Raw genomic sequence first — 19,757 nt, forward strand, 5'->3', positions numbered from 1 at the left:
GTCTTCGCGCATCGTGAGTAAAAAGGTTCATTCCATCACAAAGTTATTATCCACAGGCAGATTGTTACCATTCATCAAGTGTGAGAGATGAAACCCACTGTTAGTCAAGGGAAACGGCTGTTTCACTGCCTTGCCACAGATCAATATATGCCACCATTGTCCTTTCTCTCCTCTGCTACAAAAAAGTAATTATACAGAAGAAATGTTGACAATCAATAGACTAGTCAGGTAAGGTTAAGGTCTTCTGCGGGGGCCGGTGGAGGCTCCTCCGTCGGCTGTCACTGATGCAGCTGATGTGAACACGGACGCCCGCATGGGAACAAAGGGAGGTTTGTCTACTTCAGACCCTTTTACATTTCTGTTAGGGTGGCTGTGTCGAGACAATTAGTACCGAGGAGTGCAGGCGCATGAATGTTAGAGAATGACACTAGAGGTAGTGACTATTTAAGTGTCAGTGATATGTAGGTGTGCCTGGGTGTCTGTTAAAGCCTGCATCACATGCAATGATCAATACAAAGACATCGTCTGTGCACAGTATTAAAATGCTTATATTTTTTAAGAAATACAACTAAGAGTTACGCGGCAAATATACCTGTCTGAGATTTTCAGGATTTACATTTTGTATTGTTCTTTGGGTCACATATTTGAGATGTGTGTAAAATAAATAGTGGCTGCATTATTGACTCTTCAGCAATGTAAAATAACTAGAACGAGGGCGACTCTATAGTATTGTCATGGTTAGCTGGTCCTGTGCTGCAAAAGTGGTGGACATTATTCTTCAATGAATTCATCAGCGTCGCCTTGACATCTACTTTCACTTCAGACGAGCCTGAACTTTATAATCCACTGGCAGGGTTCAGAGGTCAACAGCAGAGGGGACCAGAGGGCAGGGAAAATCACTCTCTCCCTGGAAAAAACTCTGACATCCAATTTTCAACTTGATTTATCAGCGTAAAGCTAAAATTGATAGTGTGTCATTACTGGGCAGAGAGCTGTCTGGCAGAGATGTATCAAAGCCTCCTCATTTTGATTTAGCGCGCCGGATCAATACAACCCTATACTGTTTCAATTTGAGGGGTATTGATTTTCCTATGCCGACTCTATACAGGGGGACATTCATCATCAGGCAAGCGTAGAGTATGATCTAACAGGGCACCATAGGGGCTGATCTGCTTATTCTTCACTCAGATCTCATGACTGCAGAGCAGCTGTTTTCAGAATATTTCCTTGTCGTGGGTTGTTGTCGTACGTGCTGGAAAACAATTGCTTACACTGTTTGGCACAAAGAGAATAACAGCTCGAATGGAGTGGCCTTCAGAGATGCAGATAATGTGCTCTGTACTTCAGACAATAACGGATTCATCTAATGGCAGGCCAGGCGGTTTTATCAATCTAAGGAGCATCCTTGAAACACAAGCTGGTAAAAAATACAGACATAGCTTATACTAGTTTATGCCCCCTGTGTCTGAGAATGATTTTGTTTATAATATATTCTAGACAAATAATAAATATCTCTTGGCAAGTCTCCAGGCAGAACTTAGGAGTAAAGGCAAAGCAATTTCTGAGCACGAGGGTGAAAACAAACATTAACAACTAAAGTCCCCCTCTCTCCCCTTCTCGCAGACATAACAGACAGCCACCTCAAAATGCTTGGGGGCTTTAAATCTTACAAGAGCAGCATAAATGGGAAAGTTAATGTAGCATTGAATAAGACTAAGCTGCTGAACTGCAACACTGCCTTGAGCTTGTGAGCATATTGCATCATTTTTCTTCACCAGCAGGTTACCATTAAATTTGAATTTTGTTGGAAGCTTTGCGGTATCATTTACAATGCACCCACGCTCAATAACCTTTTGTTTCAATGCAAATGCTATACCTCTGAGAGGGGCTCCATCAATATTTGAACAAGAGCCCAGAATTCAATCCAATAGATTTTTTTAAGGGTACTTCAGTTTTATAAAAGTAAGCTTGAATAGTGTAGCCTTCTCAGTCACAGCCAAAATTCATTTTTACATTTGACAGTATTTATAATACAAAACACAATTTTTGTTAAGGTCCAGCTTCTCTTTAGTTGGAAGAAATTAATAGCATGGCCTCATGAAATGTAATAAAACTGAAACTGACAGTGAAAAATGCCAATATATTTCACGGTGCATAACATTGCATCAATCCAAAATAAATAGCAAACTAAAACAAGAGTAGCTGCTTACGACATCTGTTTTTTTTGGAAGAAAACTCTTTGAACTATACGGCAAGTCAAAGACATAAAATAAAGCAGTAAAAAGTAATTATGCCAGCTAGAATATGTTTTCCTGGCAACGATAAACATGGCTTACAATATGAAACAAACCCAATTTCAGCAAACATGTTTGAACATCTGCATTGTATTTTCAAAAAGTAATAACAAGTCCTGAGCTTCTGTTTCAGAAAATAGGCGAAATTTGTTTTGGCAAATCAACAGTGGTGCATTGTGCGAGAGTGGCAGACTTTAAGTCTTCCAAGCGCCTGGACTCACAGGATAATTTAGTATTTGGATTGCGTGAACATTTGTTTCGAATGTTGTGTCTGACCTGCATTCAGTGAGGGTCATTTTAATACAGAATGAGAAACGTCACGTGTGCATGAAGCAACTGAAGTTCCCCTCTCAGGCTTCATAACAACTGTTTATGCTGTTAACAAAATAGAAATGTTCAAATTCTCAGCACTTAGCTCGGAACAAAAACACATACTGTAGGCTGTAACACCTCTGTTTGTCTAATATAACCAGCTCTTGATCCTGCCCCTCCACTGTATCTGTGGGACCATGTGGAGGCAGGTGAGAGGTGCGAGGCAGAGCAGGAGAGCCCCGCGGTTATTTTAACAGGGCCCATGGGGAAGTCTGCAACTACCACCAGGTGCTTGGCTGTGTTACTGAGAGGGTCAATGAATGCCTGGACAACACTGCAGAAACACCCCAACCCCCTTCTGCTATCCCTGTCTGTAGGAAGACTGGCCAATCAGCTGTCCCCAGGGGATTAAGCCAGTCCACACTGTAATTGCGTTTGCTGACCCGATCACTGACCCTATCGGATCCTGGGAAAATGACATTAACTGGCGGTCCAATCCCTTCACTGCAGAGTTTTGTGAACTGTAACTTTGGTCCTCTATGTTGGACCTACCATGTTCATGTTGGAGACTTAGCGTGGCCCATGTTGGTCCGGAGGTGAACTTGTACTCATGTGAGGGCTTACCTCTGGGCCAGGGTCCCCCAGGCACTGTGCTTGTTCGTGAGGATGTTGACGATTTTCTGCTTTAACTGGTTGGCTGTCACATGGTCTCTGTGTTTAGCAGCGCTGATCAGGTGATCGCACATCTTCTCTTCTTCTTTTCTGTCAGCAGCATATTGGGCGCAGTTGGACTAATTTAAAAAGAGAAAAGAAAGGGGGAAAAAAATGGTGTGAACATTGTATATTTATGGCTTTCTGTACAGTTTCCATTGCTTAAGACTGACTTTGAACTCATAGAATTTGAGAATGTTTTACTTGAATAAAGCCAGAATAATGTATACCCTCTAATGGAGCATTTGTCACACTGAAGAATGTTATGGCTTCATTCAACACACTTGAATGCATTAAGATATTAGTGGATAGCTGAGATATATATTTCTGCTCCCGTGGAGGAGTGTAGTAAATCATGGCGAGCGCTTGAAGGCAGTCCATTCCCTAACTGCGGACAGATGAGGCTCCCTGCTAGGTAGCTGTGGATGGGGCTATTAGAGGAGAAAGGAAAATACTCTAATAGATCCACAAAGAATATAGTCTGTCAAGGGTAACAAATCTACACTGCCATTATATAAAAGGGATATGTTTTGTCCCCTGGAACAAAATGTACCACCAGGACACATTGATATCTGTAGGTTGCAAATATGAAATAAAAACAGCCCAAATAATACTTCATATCCAAGCATCAGAATGATAAAGTGAAAATAATTATTATCTTAAAAATGAATTGGCCACACTAAAATGAGAAATGGTGACATTGTTTTAAATTCAATTTCCAGAAGTCAGTACGAGTGTGCTAAAAGTAATGGTGAGGAGCACATCTGACTGACCTATCTCTGCTGCTAAAACAAGATTGTCTCACTATGCCACCCTGGGGGAACTCTTGCTAATATTCAAAATCTAATTTGCTAACAGAAGCTGGAAGTTAATTGAATTTCCTGTTTCAAATTTGAATTCTGTCAGATATTATACTTCAACATATTCTTCATACGGAAGATAACTCAATCTGTGCTTGTCACCTCGCATCACCACGTGATGCTGTGACAAATATCAAACGTTATTTATCATTTTACGGCATATGACGCCTCGCCCTGACACCAACCTAATTGTAAAAATGTCTTATCTGCGTCCTGAATCTTCAATCTTGGAGAGTGGGTAATAAAGTAACATCAGACCTCGATGAAAAGTGTAGGCTGTCTGGAGTTGGCAGACAGAACGGATGGGGCCAGGTACACTTCCCCCTTCTCCTGACATTGCATATCTAGCCGTCTCTTCCAGTTTATCTAGCAGGTCAAGGATCCTCAAGAACTGTAAATCAAGCCGCAGTTTGAGGATGGCTGCTTTTCCCAGATAAGAAACTCATCACTCCTCACATGTTCAAGCTGCTAACAGAGGTGGTGGAGTGTGTGTGTGTGCATGTGTGTGTGTGTGTGTGTGTGTCTAAAATTGTTTACAACAACCAAACAAACTATTTTATTTTAATACAGCAATATGTGTTTTGATGTTAATCTCTGTGGCATTAATAGGCTTAATGTGCTAATTTGCTGACAGGCTTGCACTGATGTTAATGATATTTAAGGGCCATGTTTTTCTTATCCATTTGAGGAAAATAAAACCTAAATAATTATTACTGCACGAAGATTATTATTCAGACAGCATTTAAATCTTGTTTGCAGGAGTTGTTTGATGTGGGTGCGGTCAGCACAGACTCAGCTGGCTATATACTGAGTTGGTAGGCAAATGTAAAAAAATCCTAAATGAATATTGCCTGTATTTCCCTTTGCTACCAGTAATTAAATAATTGTATCGGTATTGTTAGGGTAAGAAATGAAACCTCAGGAGGACACAGAGGGACACAATTACTGAAAAAATCCAACCCTAGAATATTTTTATACTAAATAGGATTTGTTTAGAGTACATTAGAGGATAGACAAAATATTCAGTTTAGACAGAGCATAATGCAATTGGGAGTTTGAGAACCAGTCACTGTTGATTATTCTCTCTTTTGTACATTCCTCCCCATTTAACTTCAGATGTAAGAAAGCATGGCACAGCTTATACCTCGAAATCTGCGTGTTTGTGGACGTCCTCTGCTCGCTGCCGGTTCAGGATGAACTCGGCCTCGTTGGCAACCCGCACTATGTGGTCCTTCATGGCATGGCACAGCAACCTTTAGAGTTACAGAGAAAGTTAAATGGAGCATTATATTGTATACACATATTAACATTATCTAGGAAATATCATTGGCTAAAATCCTTTGTTGTTGGATGTCCCCCTAGGAGGAAGTAGAGTTAAGGCGAATATAGCTTTTCATGGTGCAACATTCTGCTTGTTGAAAGAGCAGACTAACAAACAGCATCATTTGTCTGTGTTATGTTGCAAGGCTGCAGGTCAGTGACAGATCCCTCTGTAGCATTAGGGAGGGAATGGAGCGTCATTAGAGCATGAAGCCAGTCTGGCACACTACTGATTGACTGAGCATCCTTTCCCACTGACCAGACCATCAACCCAGTGCCCACAATGACGAGGAGACTGGGCGTGAACAACTTCTCAGGAGGCTCTGTGGTCTCCACCCACATTCACATTAAATTCCAGTATCTTTAATAATTGAGAACACCCTGGCTACTGTGTGTAGATTACATGCCATTTTGCACACCATTAGGCTACCTCTGTTTTAATTAAAACAGCCCCTGTTCCTCTCCAGTGCTTGATACAGATTGTAATTTCCCTCCCGTCCCAAGGAGAGGCAGTAATCCCGAGGCTGCATTCATCAGCTGCTATTGCCTCTTTAACTGTTGACAAGCGCTCATTAATAGACAGACGTTCACTGTTCAAAGACAGGAGGCTTTCAACGCCGAGCTTTGTTTTGAAACCGAGAATAGATAAGAAAGAAAGTTGACGATTGATATATTTGGAGACGGGGAAAAAGATATGCACTCTCTTTATCGCACTTTTGTGTTGGTATTTCATACCACAAACAAATACAGGTAATCATACTTGGACTCAATGGGACAGATATAGGTTTTGTTTTTCAGAGGTCACCTAAAATCATTGACCATCCAAGTTAAAACCTCCTGAAAATGTGTTTTGTGGTTATAATATAATAATAATACATTTTATTTCTATAGCGCTTTTCTTGAACCCAAAGACGCTAAATGTTATGTGATGTGAATGAAACACTAGTCATTGGTCAAGTCATGTGCTCCCTGTAGCTTTGGCTTTTTAAACTAGGGCTGTGTGCAGAAAATAATACTGGTGGTTTATGTAATTACTATTTCAACATGGCAACCTGGGGCAGTTCTCTCACACGGATGCTGGGTTCCAGCTACAGTAATGCAAGAGAGGTGAGTGGCAATACAGAGTAAAGCGATCTCTTTAGTAATATCATGGCACACTCAACATGTTTAAAAGTGATTTTTCTTTGAAACAGCTGCTCAATAAATCAAAGGACAGGCACACAGCTACCTGCTGTATGTGCAACAACACATACAACATTGTCTTTGTCAGCCACGCCTTGTAAAGAAAACAGATTAACCAGATCAGCTCCGTCTGGATCTGTCTAGTTAAGCAGAGCAGGTGTGCAGGGACTTGGAGTACCACAGGGAAAGTATGTATCCGTCAGCAGCACCCTGGACAGCACCGTGTGGCCCTACAGACTGAAGCCCTTTGTTCCGGGGCCAGCAGGGGACACAGAGGAGCCGGGCTGGGCTGCAGCAAGAGCCCGGGCACAGAGGAGGCCGAGCCAGATGGGTCAGCAGATGGGAGAGGAGGCTGAGCCACCCCTGATCTGCTCTTTGGGAAACTCTGAGTCTTGCCACACCCCGAGACGAGAGGGAGGGAGGCAGAAAGAGGGACACAGACATCGGGACGTACAGTATAACAGCAGGGACAGAGATCAGAAGAAGGCAGAACATAAGAGAGGGTGACTGCACTCTAGTGTTGATATGTTTACTTCATCCAGTCACCCCAATACAGAGCAGACACCAAGGGGTTTAGAGCTGAAGTAATCTGGAAGCCACCGGGGGAAATGAATATTATAATAAATGCTTGGCTGATATTATGTATAGCAGTGAATGGATACATTACCTTCCTTCGTTGATTAGCTCAATGAAAGCCAGGCCGGCGTTCTTCTGAATGGAGTTCTGCCATTCCTGAAATAAAACAGCAGGCGATGAGTTACTCACAGATGATATTCTGGGCTGTAATTGGTTTGTGAAAAGTTACATGTATATTTACATCCTTATAATATTAGATATTATATATGGGTTTACATTACATGGCATTACATGTGGGTTTAGAGGAAATCATGTCAGTATTGCTATTTTTCAGTACACAACAAAGTAATGAAAAAAACCCCACTCTTAAAGAGCTTCAGTTAAAACAAGTATCAAAATACACCTTTAAATCTATATGCAACAAGATCTTTTATAAATGCACAACAACAATCGCATTCATCCAAATTGCACATCTTAACTGTAATCGAGGTTACGTTTCATAGTTTGTTATTTAAGTAAATAAAGCATTGAGCTAATGTATCCTCTGAGAACAGAATCATGGCTATAAAAAGCTGAAATCCTGCACAGCCGGTGCAACCATCCTTTCTTTCTCTTTGAACAGATCTGTAAACACAGGAGAGATGTAATTGTGGGATGAAACTGTATCCTCTCGCTTAAATACAGCCATTTCCTCTGTCTCTTACAGTGACAGATTACCGAGCAGCCCACTGAGCTTCAGTGTGCGACTGGAAGCGATCCGAGCACAGGGCCAGTGCTTGCTGTCTCAAAACATGCTCTGGAAATGATTAAAAAGCAGTTTGAGAGCACGCCTTTCACTGAGGGAAATCCAGCTCTCCTGTATCCTCACTGAGGTGCAAATGGAAGAGAAAACAGAGAAAGCCCGGTTCAAAAGCGGCGGGAAAACAAGAGGAATTAAGGAAAGTGCTTTTCAGTCCCAGGGGCTTCTAATGTTTTTGCATTTCCCATCTAAAGGAAGGCTGTGCAGTAATACATATTGTCACTCCAACAATAGCAATATATTCAGGTATATTCTAGTTGTAGATGCAACACAGCGATATACATATTGTGTTTTCCATGTGAATGTGTGGACAAGGTAAGCCACATGTGTTGTGTATGGTAACAAAATAACTGACATGGACATCATTATGTATGTGCATGTGTTTTTGTACACAGTTGTCGTGCCTGACACCAGATACCGCTTCACGCAGGAGAACAGTGTGACCCGACGATGCGTTAAGTCAGAGAGATGGTGCTGACAAACTGCTGAGCATCTGGTCTCCAAATGTTCCCCGTGACCCCCTTCCTCTGCTGCAGGATCTGCCTGGAATAAGCTGTTCTTCATTTGGACAGGGATCGTGTACAGTCTTCCGAGGTTCCATTTGCACCGTGCTCACGTGACAAAAATAAATACAGAAATCACGGCAGATGTGACACTTGGGTGTTGCCAGGGAAATGGCAGCAGGTCAGTGTAGGTACGCCGATAGCATGAACTGGTCACATGTGGTATCTTGTCTGAGCTATGCTTGTTGACAGCTGAGATAGCACAAGTTCAGAGGCTCTCTTTTGTCTTGTCTTTTTATTTGAAATGGGGAACAGTGCTCCCAGAGGAGGCTGCCTCTGATTGCAGAGATTCTTCTGCTCTCGATTAGAAGACAATTAGTCAAGACGTGCATCTTTAAAAAAAAGAAACGTGATCCTTGATGTAAATGTAGACCATGACGACAGTGCAGCACCTCTGGCTTTAGGTATGTGGTGTAGGGGCTTAGATATTTTCGAAGTGACTTAAAAAACTGCATTGAGACAATAAACTAAACATATTGTTGACCTATACAGTACATACTGTAGTAAATACCGTTTCCAGCAGGTCAACAAGGTCCAGACTATTTTATTTATTCAAAAGTCATGAAATTAAAGTCTAACATTTTGTACAAGATCAACTTGCTTATCTGATGCTGTTTATTGATTGTGTTATGTGTGCGGGTGGTGAAATAAATGATCTTATATCTTCTTTTTACACACATTGGCGGTGGAGACAAGTGAGGAGACACAGGGAAAGGGACAGGCGGGGAATACATAGGGTGACAGAGATGGTGATGATTAGATTACAATGGTGTCTGTAGTGTGAATTTCACTTTACTTCAACACTTTACTTAGAAATTGTAAACATTAATTTTCAGATGTTTCATGATCATTTTACCCTCTGCTGTATTTCCAGATTATATTTCATTCAGTGCAAAGTTTAACCTGATGATCGGCCTTGCTCGACGGATCACAGAAAACTGACAACTGACGTGATTAACGAAGCTATGGACACTTTTATTTTGCAAACATCTGAAATTGCAAATATTTAAATCAGGTAAATAACTAAGAAGCTAACAATTGCATACCCAAAAATCCATCAGGCATGGCTAACGTTTACATTATTATAGTCATATTTCCAGGCGGCCTGCCAAAGGAAAGTCCAATAGTCACTCAGTTTTTACCTCAGGTGTCGATTCCTCTACTCTATACTTCGAATACAAATGTTCTCACAACCTGCTAACACTGTGTGAGCTACAGGAAAGGCAGATACTGGAAAAATGTTAATGAGAGTGAGGGGAATAAATAGATTGATGTATTTGTATGTAAGCAACAATTTAATTCACTAATAGCTGCTAATAAACGTGTGCATTCTTTGACCCAATATGCGAAACTGGGAAATGTTGGACATTCATGAATAACATGGAGCAATGGTACCAATGGTTACCAACTGGAGCAATAGTTCTTCCATCTTTGCATTAACACTAGATGAGTTTTCTGGCTCTGATAAGACTTTCTCTCCTCCCACTTTCCTCCTGCTGAAACAGAGCAGGGCAATATGTATTTGTGGTGTTTCAATCCAACCTGTCAGTGTGTGGGAGATTTATCTTTTATCTGCTTTGCTCTGGTATACTCTCCACATCTGGAGGCCTTCCATCACTAAATCTCTGTGGCTCCACTCTAGATCCCCCCAGTATGTTTAAGCTGTTACAAGAAACAGAGCTGCTTGACCTTTTCTTTCAGCTGCCCAGGCTGAGGAGAGACACACCGTGTCTGCAGCCGCAGCCAGCCACACTATGATTGCTGTGATAAGTATGCATAAATAAGAAAAGGCAGATCATTAGCACTAATTCATTCATAAAACTGACGGGTAACAAAACAGAGAGGGACTAAAGGTCAGCTAAGTGCCCTCCTTGCTGTCTGAAAACATTAATGTTGAAATATGTGAGGGGTATGTTGAAGTTGTCATTTTATAGTGAAGAGTCAAAGCTCACCATGCACTTTAGATGCACTTTTTGATACGGCAGACATTAATTATGAGCACATTTTAATGTAATTATCAGTCACAACAAACATTGCATTAGCTCATGGTAAAAGAGCTTTGCATATCTCAGCTTTGTTACCTGTAATAAGTAGAAGACACTGACGTTACTCATCATCACAGTGTGATGTTTGGATCACATGAGCTGGCAACACAACTGGATTCAGTACTGATGGTGCAGGGTTAGGATACACAGTAATGGCTGCTCTCTATCTGAAAGGTTGCAGAGGGACACCAAGCACTATGGTCCAGTTTCAAGTCCTCGCTGTCTGATCGATATCTCCGGCTGGGTTTCATCCCTAGAGCCCCTAATAGCAGGAACCTCTGGAGCCGCAGTAATGCTATCTGTGTAAAGGGGGGTGGGGGGGTGGACTCAGACCTTTAACAGCATGCTGACGCTCTCATCTGCAATAAATCCTAGAGCTGGAAAAAGCCACTTCCCACAGATACTCTACAGACAGTGAATAAGGGAGCTCGTCAAAATCCTTCAAAAGAGCAACAATAACTCAATGCTGGCTGCTCCATTTATCTACCTTTTTTTTTGTTGGAGGAAAGCCCCTGAATGATGGCCTCCATATAACAGAGGCTGAGCTCCCTGCTGAAGAAGGCTTTGCACTGCGGATACCACAGAGCGCCTATAGTGGCGATCAACCTCCTCGAGGCTCTGGCCCTGCAGTCTGGATCCACAAAGAGGCACCAAGTAATGGCTTCCTTATGGGCCCCCGACACAAGACTGATGGGCTGACAGAAGGTATGTTAAATATCTCTTGTTCTAACTGCTACATTGAGGCTTTGACCTTCCCTAAAACAAGGGCTTAACAAGAGCTTCAGAGGGTCAGCTCGGAGGTGATCAGTCACTAGCCGCGCTGCATGAGGTGGGACTCAGGCAAAGCTCTGGGGTGTGGTGAGAATCTGTATTCTCAGAGAGATGTTTACGTCTCTATTTGTCTATGTTTAGGTTACTATGAGTTTTAAAATATGCTTAAGGAAGATTTACAAAAGTAAATACACTTATAAGCCAAGCTTGAACAGAAATTAAATAAAGTGTGCTCTGATAAAAGACAGTATCCTAAGCATTTAACAAACCATAGACTTATTTAACAATATACAGTTGTGATTAGACTAAGCCTATTTCTTGTGTGTATATTTTGATGAGATAAAAGTCTTTACATTTTAAGTCCATTCGCAACCTTTAAAGCAGCCCCTTAACAGATCTGTACAGTGTTGTCACAAATGTGAGAGATAAAGACAAAGACAGGCTGGGAAAAAGGATTGAGAAGGAGAAGGAAAAAAACCACCTCACCTGAGAACAAAGCAGCATGACGAGCTCCACCACTGAGGTGCTTGACTTCATACACACCAGACCTGTGGAGACAAAGCAGATGAACCGAATGAGTAACTATAACGATTTTACAGAAGGATTTTAAAACAGAGAATATCTATGATACTGAAATATTACTGAAATAAATATTCTGATTTAAATTTCCATAACATAAAACTCAGAGAAATAAATATTGTTGTTGGCAAAAGGAAAATTACAGGCAGTGGCAAGTTAATTTGTAAGCCCCTTAAATTGAGCTTCAAATATCCCCATTTCAAGATTCCAAAGAAAATAATAATTAGCATGAACAGATGTACACATGCGAGAACCTCCCCCCCTAACCTTCTACCCTCACACATACACACACACACGCTCACAGGAGTGAACACAGACATTCACAGCTTCTTCCCTCATCTCCATTCGGTAGAGGGTGAGCCGCAGAAGCAGACAACTCTCTAATGAAACAAGGGCAGGTGTGAAAATCTCATTTGCAGAAACAATGGCTGCCACTGGTCTCGAATTCTGTACCTCCAGATCCTTCTGTTTCACTTGGCGAGAACCATTAAAGGTGCAGTCATTAGTGAAGGAAAGCATGCAACCCTGTAGGACTCATTATAGGCTGGCAGCAGCAGAACTCCGAGCCACACAGACGCCATTGTTTCAGGGTGTTGATCAGAAGAGAGAAGAAACATATTCTTAATCTAAAATGTCAGTTTATGTATGTGTATGACGGTGCAGGTCAAAGAGAGTCATTTTTCTTTTTTGTTAATTGTTTCAATGTTTGCCTCTTTTGAAAAAGTTATAAACCAAAGATTTATATATTCTTTTTAAAGAAATGATAGTATGCATTATTGGTTGTGATAACAATGACTACATTCTCAGGGAGTGACATTAAATTATTACGCCTTTAAGAGTGGGAAACAGACCCCACACTGAATTAATTAATTGAACTGAACCCTGTTGTATCTGCACTGTGAATAAAATGTTAAAATTAGCTATAAAATGTTTTAAAAAAAAACGTAATTCAATTAAATACACTCTAGACAAATGTGCAGTCCCACCACTAAAATTCAAAAGACTTGAAACTGAAATTGGTTGACAGGCCTTATACAAAGAGAAAATAACAACATATTTAAGCTGATATCAACATTAAACGTATGTAGTTGTGCTTGTGTAAATGCTGTACTATATTACAAAGAATGCTAAATATTCAGAAAATTGGATAGATGGATGTTTTTCTCACCAATTTCACATCCGTCTCTATTCATGAGCAGAGTGTCCGAGGGAGCGTATTGTAAATACTCTGAGAGGATGTGACCCTTCTCTTGTACACAGAGTGCCACTGCTGACCTCTTGTTATAGCAGTGACATGCTGAGCCATAAGTCAGCCGCTCTGACACAGGAGTCAGGTGACCAACTGACCCCGGCCTTGTGCTGGTAGACAAACTAAATGCAATCTATTTAAACACGGGCTGCCAGTCCTTTCCTGTAAACAGGGCAGGGTTAAGGCACGGGTGAATGTGGCATTGTGGGGCAATGTGCCGGCAGGCTGGGCCACTCAGGGGACAGCAAGAAGCAGGCGGCAGGCATCACAACAGCAGCAGTGTTCACACACAGCCTCAGCCACCAACTCCAAGTGTAAAGCTCAGGGTGCACTCAACATAATTGCTGCAGTGACCACGTCTGCAGGGGGGTAGAAGGAATAGGGTGAGGCACAGGGGCACAAGGGGCACAGGGGGGCTTGACCCCGAGCAATCTAAGGAGTGATGGATGACTGGTAATTACTGGTAAATGGAGCGCCTTTGCACTACAGCACAGTATTTCAACTGTGAGCCTGGGAATGGACAGGAAGAAAAGGAGGAAGAGAGGGAACAGCTCAAGCAGTTTGGACAAACACGCTACAGCTGGGACAAGACCCGAGAGGCTCGATGATATAAAGATTTAAAGTCCATGTGGTAAATCTGTGCATTTGTTTTGATAAACCTGCTCTAATTCGTGTCAGGGTGCACTTTGAACAGTCCCAGGCAGGGTAACACACATCTGGTGAGGAGCACTGAGGCCAGAGCTGTCCATCTACGACCTTGTTTGTGGGGTTGCACTCAGCTCTGGTGTGTCAGCTTGGTCAGTCCGCTGACAGACTTTGAGTGAAAGGGCAACAGACATATTCACACTTGTCAAGGCTATGCTACCTGATCTTTTATTCCTTTCCCCTGAGTGTGAGTGAGGAGCCTTGGCCACATGCCCTGGCATACATGGCTATTTACATACATATATATATATATATATACACAGTATCCACACAGTATGTGAAAGGCATATACAAGATGTATGGAGGAAACTGCCTGTTTGCTGAAATGGAAACACTTACAAATACTGAACACAAACAAACTGTAATATTTTGAATGTTTGTAATGGCATTAGTCAAGAACTTTTTTTGATACAGAATACAACAAAAAAAAACTCTGCTGATGAGTAACCATTCCCAAGTAGATTACTTTAAAAGCTTGAAATAAATACCACTTACAAATCCTAATTTAGAAAGACAAATAATCTTCAAATTTCAGATATAACGTATTTCATAATTTTTTTTATATCAAAACTAAATATTATATTTAAGATTGTGTGTAAAAAAATGAATATAAGCAGCAATCAAATACATTTGCAGGGTAGCTTTCCGTTTACATACTGCAAAGCTACCAATAGATTATGCTTAGGAAAGTGGACACGTGTCAGACAACTTCTTTCTGGATCCTGCAGTAATAAAGTCACCAGAATGCATTCTTCCAGCCTGCTGTCATCCTCTGAATTAATATCGGTTAAGCTAACTCTTAGAAGACTTTGGCAGTAAGAAAACTCTGAGATATCATTTCAATTTGTCAAGTCAAGAGACTGGAGGCCACACACACATATTCCACATAGGACACCCACAGACAAATGTCTACAGAAACAGTCTCAAGCACTTGTGCCATGTGTGTGTGTGTGTGTGTGTGTGTGTGTGTGTGTGTGTGTGTGTGTGTGTGTGTGTGTGTGTGTGTGTGTGTGTGTGTGTGTGTGTGTGTGTGTGTGTGTGTGTGTGTGTGTGTGTGTGTGTGTCTTGTATTAAAGCCAAAATAAGCTCTGGGAATAGACTGGCAGAGCGCACACATGCAGGCAGAGTCCCTGAGGTTAGAGAGAGTGCCAACCTGGGAGCCTTCACACAACCACCAGGAAATAAGAGTAGAGTGCAGCAGGAGCATCTCACACTCCTGTACACAATGTGCACAACCAAGCCAGTCAGACCAGCGCAGATATGCAATGTGACCGATGTAACTCTGTTTAAATACAAATCATGAGGATTTCTTTTTTTGATTTATTGTACAGGCTACAGACACAAAACATGGACATTACAATAACAAAATGAGACATTCCTATCTCAGACAAAACAAAAAACAGAAAAAATAAATAAATACAATTTCAAGTTGAAGTTGGTCACTTCAACATTTCATAAACACAAACCCTAACCCTAATCATGAGGATTTAATGGAAAAGATGATAAAGGCTGTTTTATTGTGAATCAGAGTACCAGACATCCATAATTCCAATTTTAGCTTGCAGTACTTTATCCCTTTAACATCAATAAACCTTTACTGCCTTACCTTTAAGACTAATACAAATGTTACAGGGTCCCTGTTAGCCTTACTTAATTTCACTTTCCATGTCATTGGATTTGGTCCGGACTGTGTGGAAAAATCTGCTGGATTCTTTCATGCAATAAATGAAAAAAAGGGTCGATTTACTTCCAATGTAAATACCGGTAAAGGTTTTAGATTTTCCTACAATGGCAAACCGCAGACAAATATCACTTCCCTTGAGTTCATTTTGATATTAAAAAAAAATGGACAAAAAAAAGACAAAAATCCACCAAGCAGCAGGGTAACCTTGAGAAGCTTAAAATATCACTGGCATGAGGCAAAGGCCACCAATTATTCCAACATTCATTTCAACGTGACATCTGCCGTGACTGTGAAACAAGGATGTTTAAAAATACCTCATATGAATGAAAGGGAGAGCAGATATAATCACTCTTGGCAGACTCCTAGCTTGTGTGCAAAATAGTGACTTTCCTGTCAACACCTACCACTGCGTATGCATCCATCAATGAGGCAGCCGGTGTAGTACAAACAGGGCGAGCAGGGTGGTTGGGGCAGTTTGAAGAAAGAAATGTACTAGACAACATCTGTACCTTCAATGAGCAGCTCCTGCCCATGGCTTCCCAGCAGGGTGCGCGACAGGAAGGGCGCAAAGTCCACGAAGATCTCTCTCAGCAGGGGGGCCACCTTCTCCAAGGCCCTCTCCAGCTTTGTAGTTATGCTGTGAAAGAAAACACATCAAGAAAGAAGTCATGAAAGGGAAATGAGACACCTGAATTAGAGTAGAAATGTAAGGGAAGTAGGAGTGTGCCCTTTCATCAAGGGTAAGGCAGAAAAATGCACCCTCAGTGTCAACCAGGTGCACACAGCTAGTACTAGTTAGCATGTAGCCACACTGATAGGGTCTCTGAGTGCAGAGGGTAACTAACACATTTCAGAGGATGCAAACCAAGCTAGGTATCCATGAGATTAAAGCTGCTATCACTGGAGATGAGAGAACATTTGATTGTTCTCAAAGAGGATTTATCAGCCGTTGTTTGCATTCTTTGTTGTGTTATCGTGCCAGGCTTAAACATCGGATATCACAGTTTTTCTGCAGAGGCCAGTTCCTTATCTCCTACACACTCACTACATGCTGCTGCCTGACATTATCCAAGAGCCTCGGAGAAACTGTGAGCTGGAGTCATGCAGCCTTACAACTCACACTGTATACAAGCAGAGATACGACTCAAGCTGCAACATATATCTGCGCTCTTATGTTGCACACACTGATACTAGTCAACATGAGGACAGAAAAGGCTTGTTTTCCCAGCTAAGATAGGCAGAGAGGGAGAAACAAAAGAAGGAGAGGAAGGATTGGTTTAGTATGGGGGTGTAGAGTGTAATCTGCCTTCCTGCACACTGGGAAAACAGAGCATGGGGATGACACACTGGCATTCAAAGCAGGGTGAAGTGGGTCTAGGTGGCTAACAGAAATGTCCTTGCCTAAGACACTGGCCTGCATCTCTGGAGGCTGCTTGTAATCCTGTCAGGGAGCTAAAGGGTTTGAGCTCGGGAGGGGTCTGTCCCTGGCGCAGGGAACACTGGTCCACTTCACAAAAGGCGCTGAAATAGAAAGAACAATTGCAAATGAAACCACAGGCAGAACTTGCTTCATGTTGTTTTGTGATTTAGATGAAGAAATGATTCAATAGATATTATCAAATACATATTTATTATTTTCAGTGGAGCAGGCAGTTTAGCCTAGCTGTTTTTCTGCTCATCTCAGATATGAGGCTCTGCAGCGAGACAGTCCTATCATTGACTTCACAGTTACGCTAAGTGATGTCGGTTACTGCTGCCATGGCAACTGAAAAGAGAAAGAGAGAGAGTCTGGAGAAAGACCTGGGCGCTCAGCCGTCAGGGGGAGAGCAGGACTAAGGGCGCCTGTCACAAACTATTAGAGCAGATGAGTCAAGGTCACGACAAGATATACACACCGAAATACACAAATATACACAAAGAATTAGGCCCCACTTTACTGCCTGAAGACAAAAACACCTCAACTTTTATTTGTCGTCTGTTTTTCACAATGCAGAGACAAAGAAAATACCTACCTATGTCAAAGAAAATGTGTTTGAAAGCTTTTCACCCTCGAATATGTATACGAGTAGATTTTAAAACATTAGGTGCAACATTTTAATAATAATAATAATGTTAGCTACAGTAACAGGAAATAGAAGTAGTGCTGAACAGAGACGGCCCTGCTGTACCTCATGCTTTCTTCTGTGTCTTCAGGCATGGGTGCCACCGTCTGCACGGCCGGGAGATTCTTACTGGTGGCTCCGTTCACAAAACTGGAGGAAGAGGAGGAAGAGGGGGCTGCATCCGTGGCTCCTGCAGTAAAGACCAACAGCAGCATTCCATATTAGTATTACCATTTAATATGTATTATAATTGTTGTATAATAATCTTTACAAATTTAACAGAGGTAACAATCAACTTTTAGGTATCGAAATACATGTAATAATAATAATAATACATGTAAAAAATAAAAGTCGAAAGTAAAATCGAGCTTACATAACACCTAACACTAGGACACAACATTAATCACACATTAAAAGCCAGTCTAAAAAATATTCCTTTGTTGGGGAGGTTGGTGCAGTTTCTGATGTGTTTTGGGAGTGAGTTCCAAAGGGAAGGGGCAGCGATAAGAGTGAGATACTGTACATTATGTAGTATTTTATTGTTATAGTACAGCTTTTTTGTCTAATATTTAAAAAACATTAGAATATGTTGACTGAAGTTACAATTCAGTCTCACCTCCAGAGGCTGTACATGAATGCCATGGCACACAGACAAAAAAAAACGAATGGCAAGTTATAGGAAAACAGCCGCAGTCTGGCTCAATTGTGGACTTTAGCAGTCAGCGCAAATTTCAACCAAGTTAAACAAATGAAAACTTGGTAAGCATGTCACATCGTGCACCCAATCTGTAACTAAATCTAAGTGCACCTCCGCTGGTTGGCCAAAGCAGTGCCAGCAGCAACATATGGAACCATTTTTCATACCAAGACGATGCATCAAATTTGTAAGTTAAAATGTGCTTGGGTATCAAAGCCAAGTCAGGCTATCTGAGTGTAGTAATGTAAAGGTAAACCCTGAGACACAAGTATAAAATCATCATGACTGGTCCTTGTGAGAGGAAAACATCATATCGAGTGAGATCACGGGTCTGGGTGAGGGCCTGTGGCGTCAGCTCAAAGCACATTTTGACTTGGATACATTTCTCACATTCCTGCAGAGGGGCTCAGAGAGAGGAGAGGGAGACTTTTTGTAATGGAGCACATTAAAAAGGTGTTGGAGCTCCTAATGGTTCTTGGTGTTAAGTGGGTCCTTTCAGAGGCCTGGACTACAGGAGCCCTGAGGTGGAACTGGCTAAATGCAGCAGAGCCCAGAGAGAAGCAGCGTGACAGCGGGGGTGGGGGGGGGCCCTGCAGTCAATCAGACAAGAACACACATAACACAGGAGAGCCATTCGTACCAATAATATTCCCTGTTACAATCTACTGCGGTGGATTAAAATGGAGTTGTTGTGGTTTGGCTGTATCAGGAGGAAGGCTTGCGGCAGAAGGAGAGCATTTTGTATTTGCCACAGCAGAGCTGCAGCAGACTGATAGGAAGGTGAAGAGGGCCCTCTGGTGGTTACAACAGGCCCCTGCGGAGGCATACAGACTCACATGATCCAGCAGCTTTGTTTCAATTCTTGGAATGGCATCACAGAAAGAAAGGTCATTATGGTGAACAGTTATAACTGAAATGGCAAAGAGTAGTATCATTTGAAATTAACCACTTTACCAGGGCTGCATTTAGTATCTTAAATATAGGAGTATATTCCAGTACCCTTGTGCGTGACCTACCTGTGGTGTTGATCATGCTTTTGGGGGTCGCAGAGGCAGCAGCAAAGATGTTGGGGGTGCTGCCAGCTGTCAGCCCAGCAGAGGTGCTGCTGCTGCCTCCCCCTGTGTGAACTGCTAGGCTGCCAGGGGAGGTTTTCTTCACAGGCACCACCACACTCCTACAAGAAACACACACACACACACACACACACACACACACACACACACACACACACAAAAAGTACCATTCACACATGCATGATGGGAGATATTTTGATTGTTCTGTAGCAGTGTTAACAGCAAGAGAAACATT

The 19,757-nt window shown here is 41.9% G+C and overlaps 1 protein-coding gene across 3 annotated transcripts in view; it reads right to left on the bottom strand.

Moving 5' to 3' along the window:
- LOC117457231 (neurobeachin-like) overlaps window positions 1-19,757 on the bottom strand; it is a 223,104-nt gene that overhangs the window by 79,038 nt on the left and 124,309 nt on the right. For 2 of the 3 annotated variants that reach the window (XM_034097171.2, XM_034097172.2), the window contains 8 exons: window positions 19,466-19,623; window positions 17,819-17,942; window positions 17,052-17,171; window positions 16,160-16,287; window positions 11,920-11,981; window positions 7,347-7,411; window positions 5,322-5,430; window positions 3,231-3,397 (listed from right to left, as the gene is read on the bottom strand). In XM_034097171.2, the coding sequence (XP_033953062.1) occupies window positions 3,231-3,397; window positions 5,322-5,430; window positions 7,347-7,411; window positions 11,920-11,981; window positions 16,160-16,287; window positions 17,052-17,171; window positions 17,819-17,942; window positions 19,466-19,623 (933 nt within the window). Of the gene's footprint in view, window positions 1-3,230; window positions 3,398-5,321; window positions 5,431-7,346; window positions 7,412-11,919; window positions 11,982-16,159; window positions 16,288-17,051; window positions 17,172-17,818; window positions 17,943-19,089; window positions 19,141-19,465; window positions 19,624-19,757 lie in introns of those variants that run through there. The other variant, XM_034097173.2, reaches the window with a different exon arrangement.

Source organism: Pseudochaenichthys georgianus, chromosome 13 (genome assembly GCF_902827115.2).
Source record: "Pseudochaenichthys georgianus chromosome 13, fPseGeo1.2, whole genome shotgun sequence".
In the NCBI taxonomy this organism is placed as follows: domain Eukaryota; kingdom Metazoa; phylum Chordata; class Actinopteri; order Perciformes; family Channichthyidae; genus Pseudochaenichthys; species Pseudochaenichthys georgianus.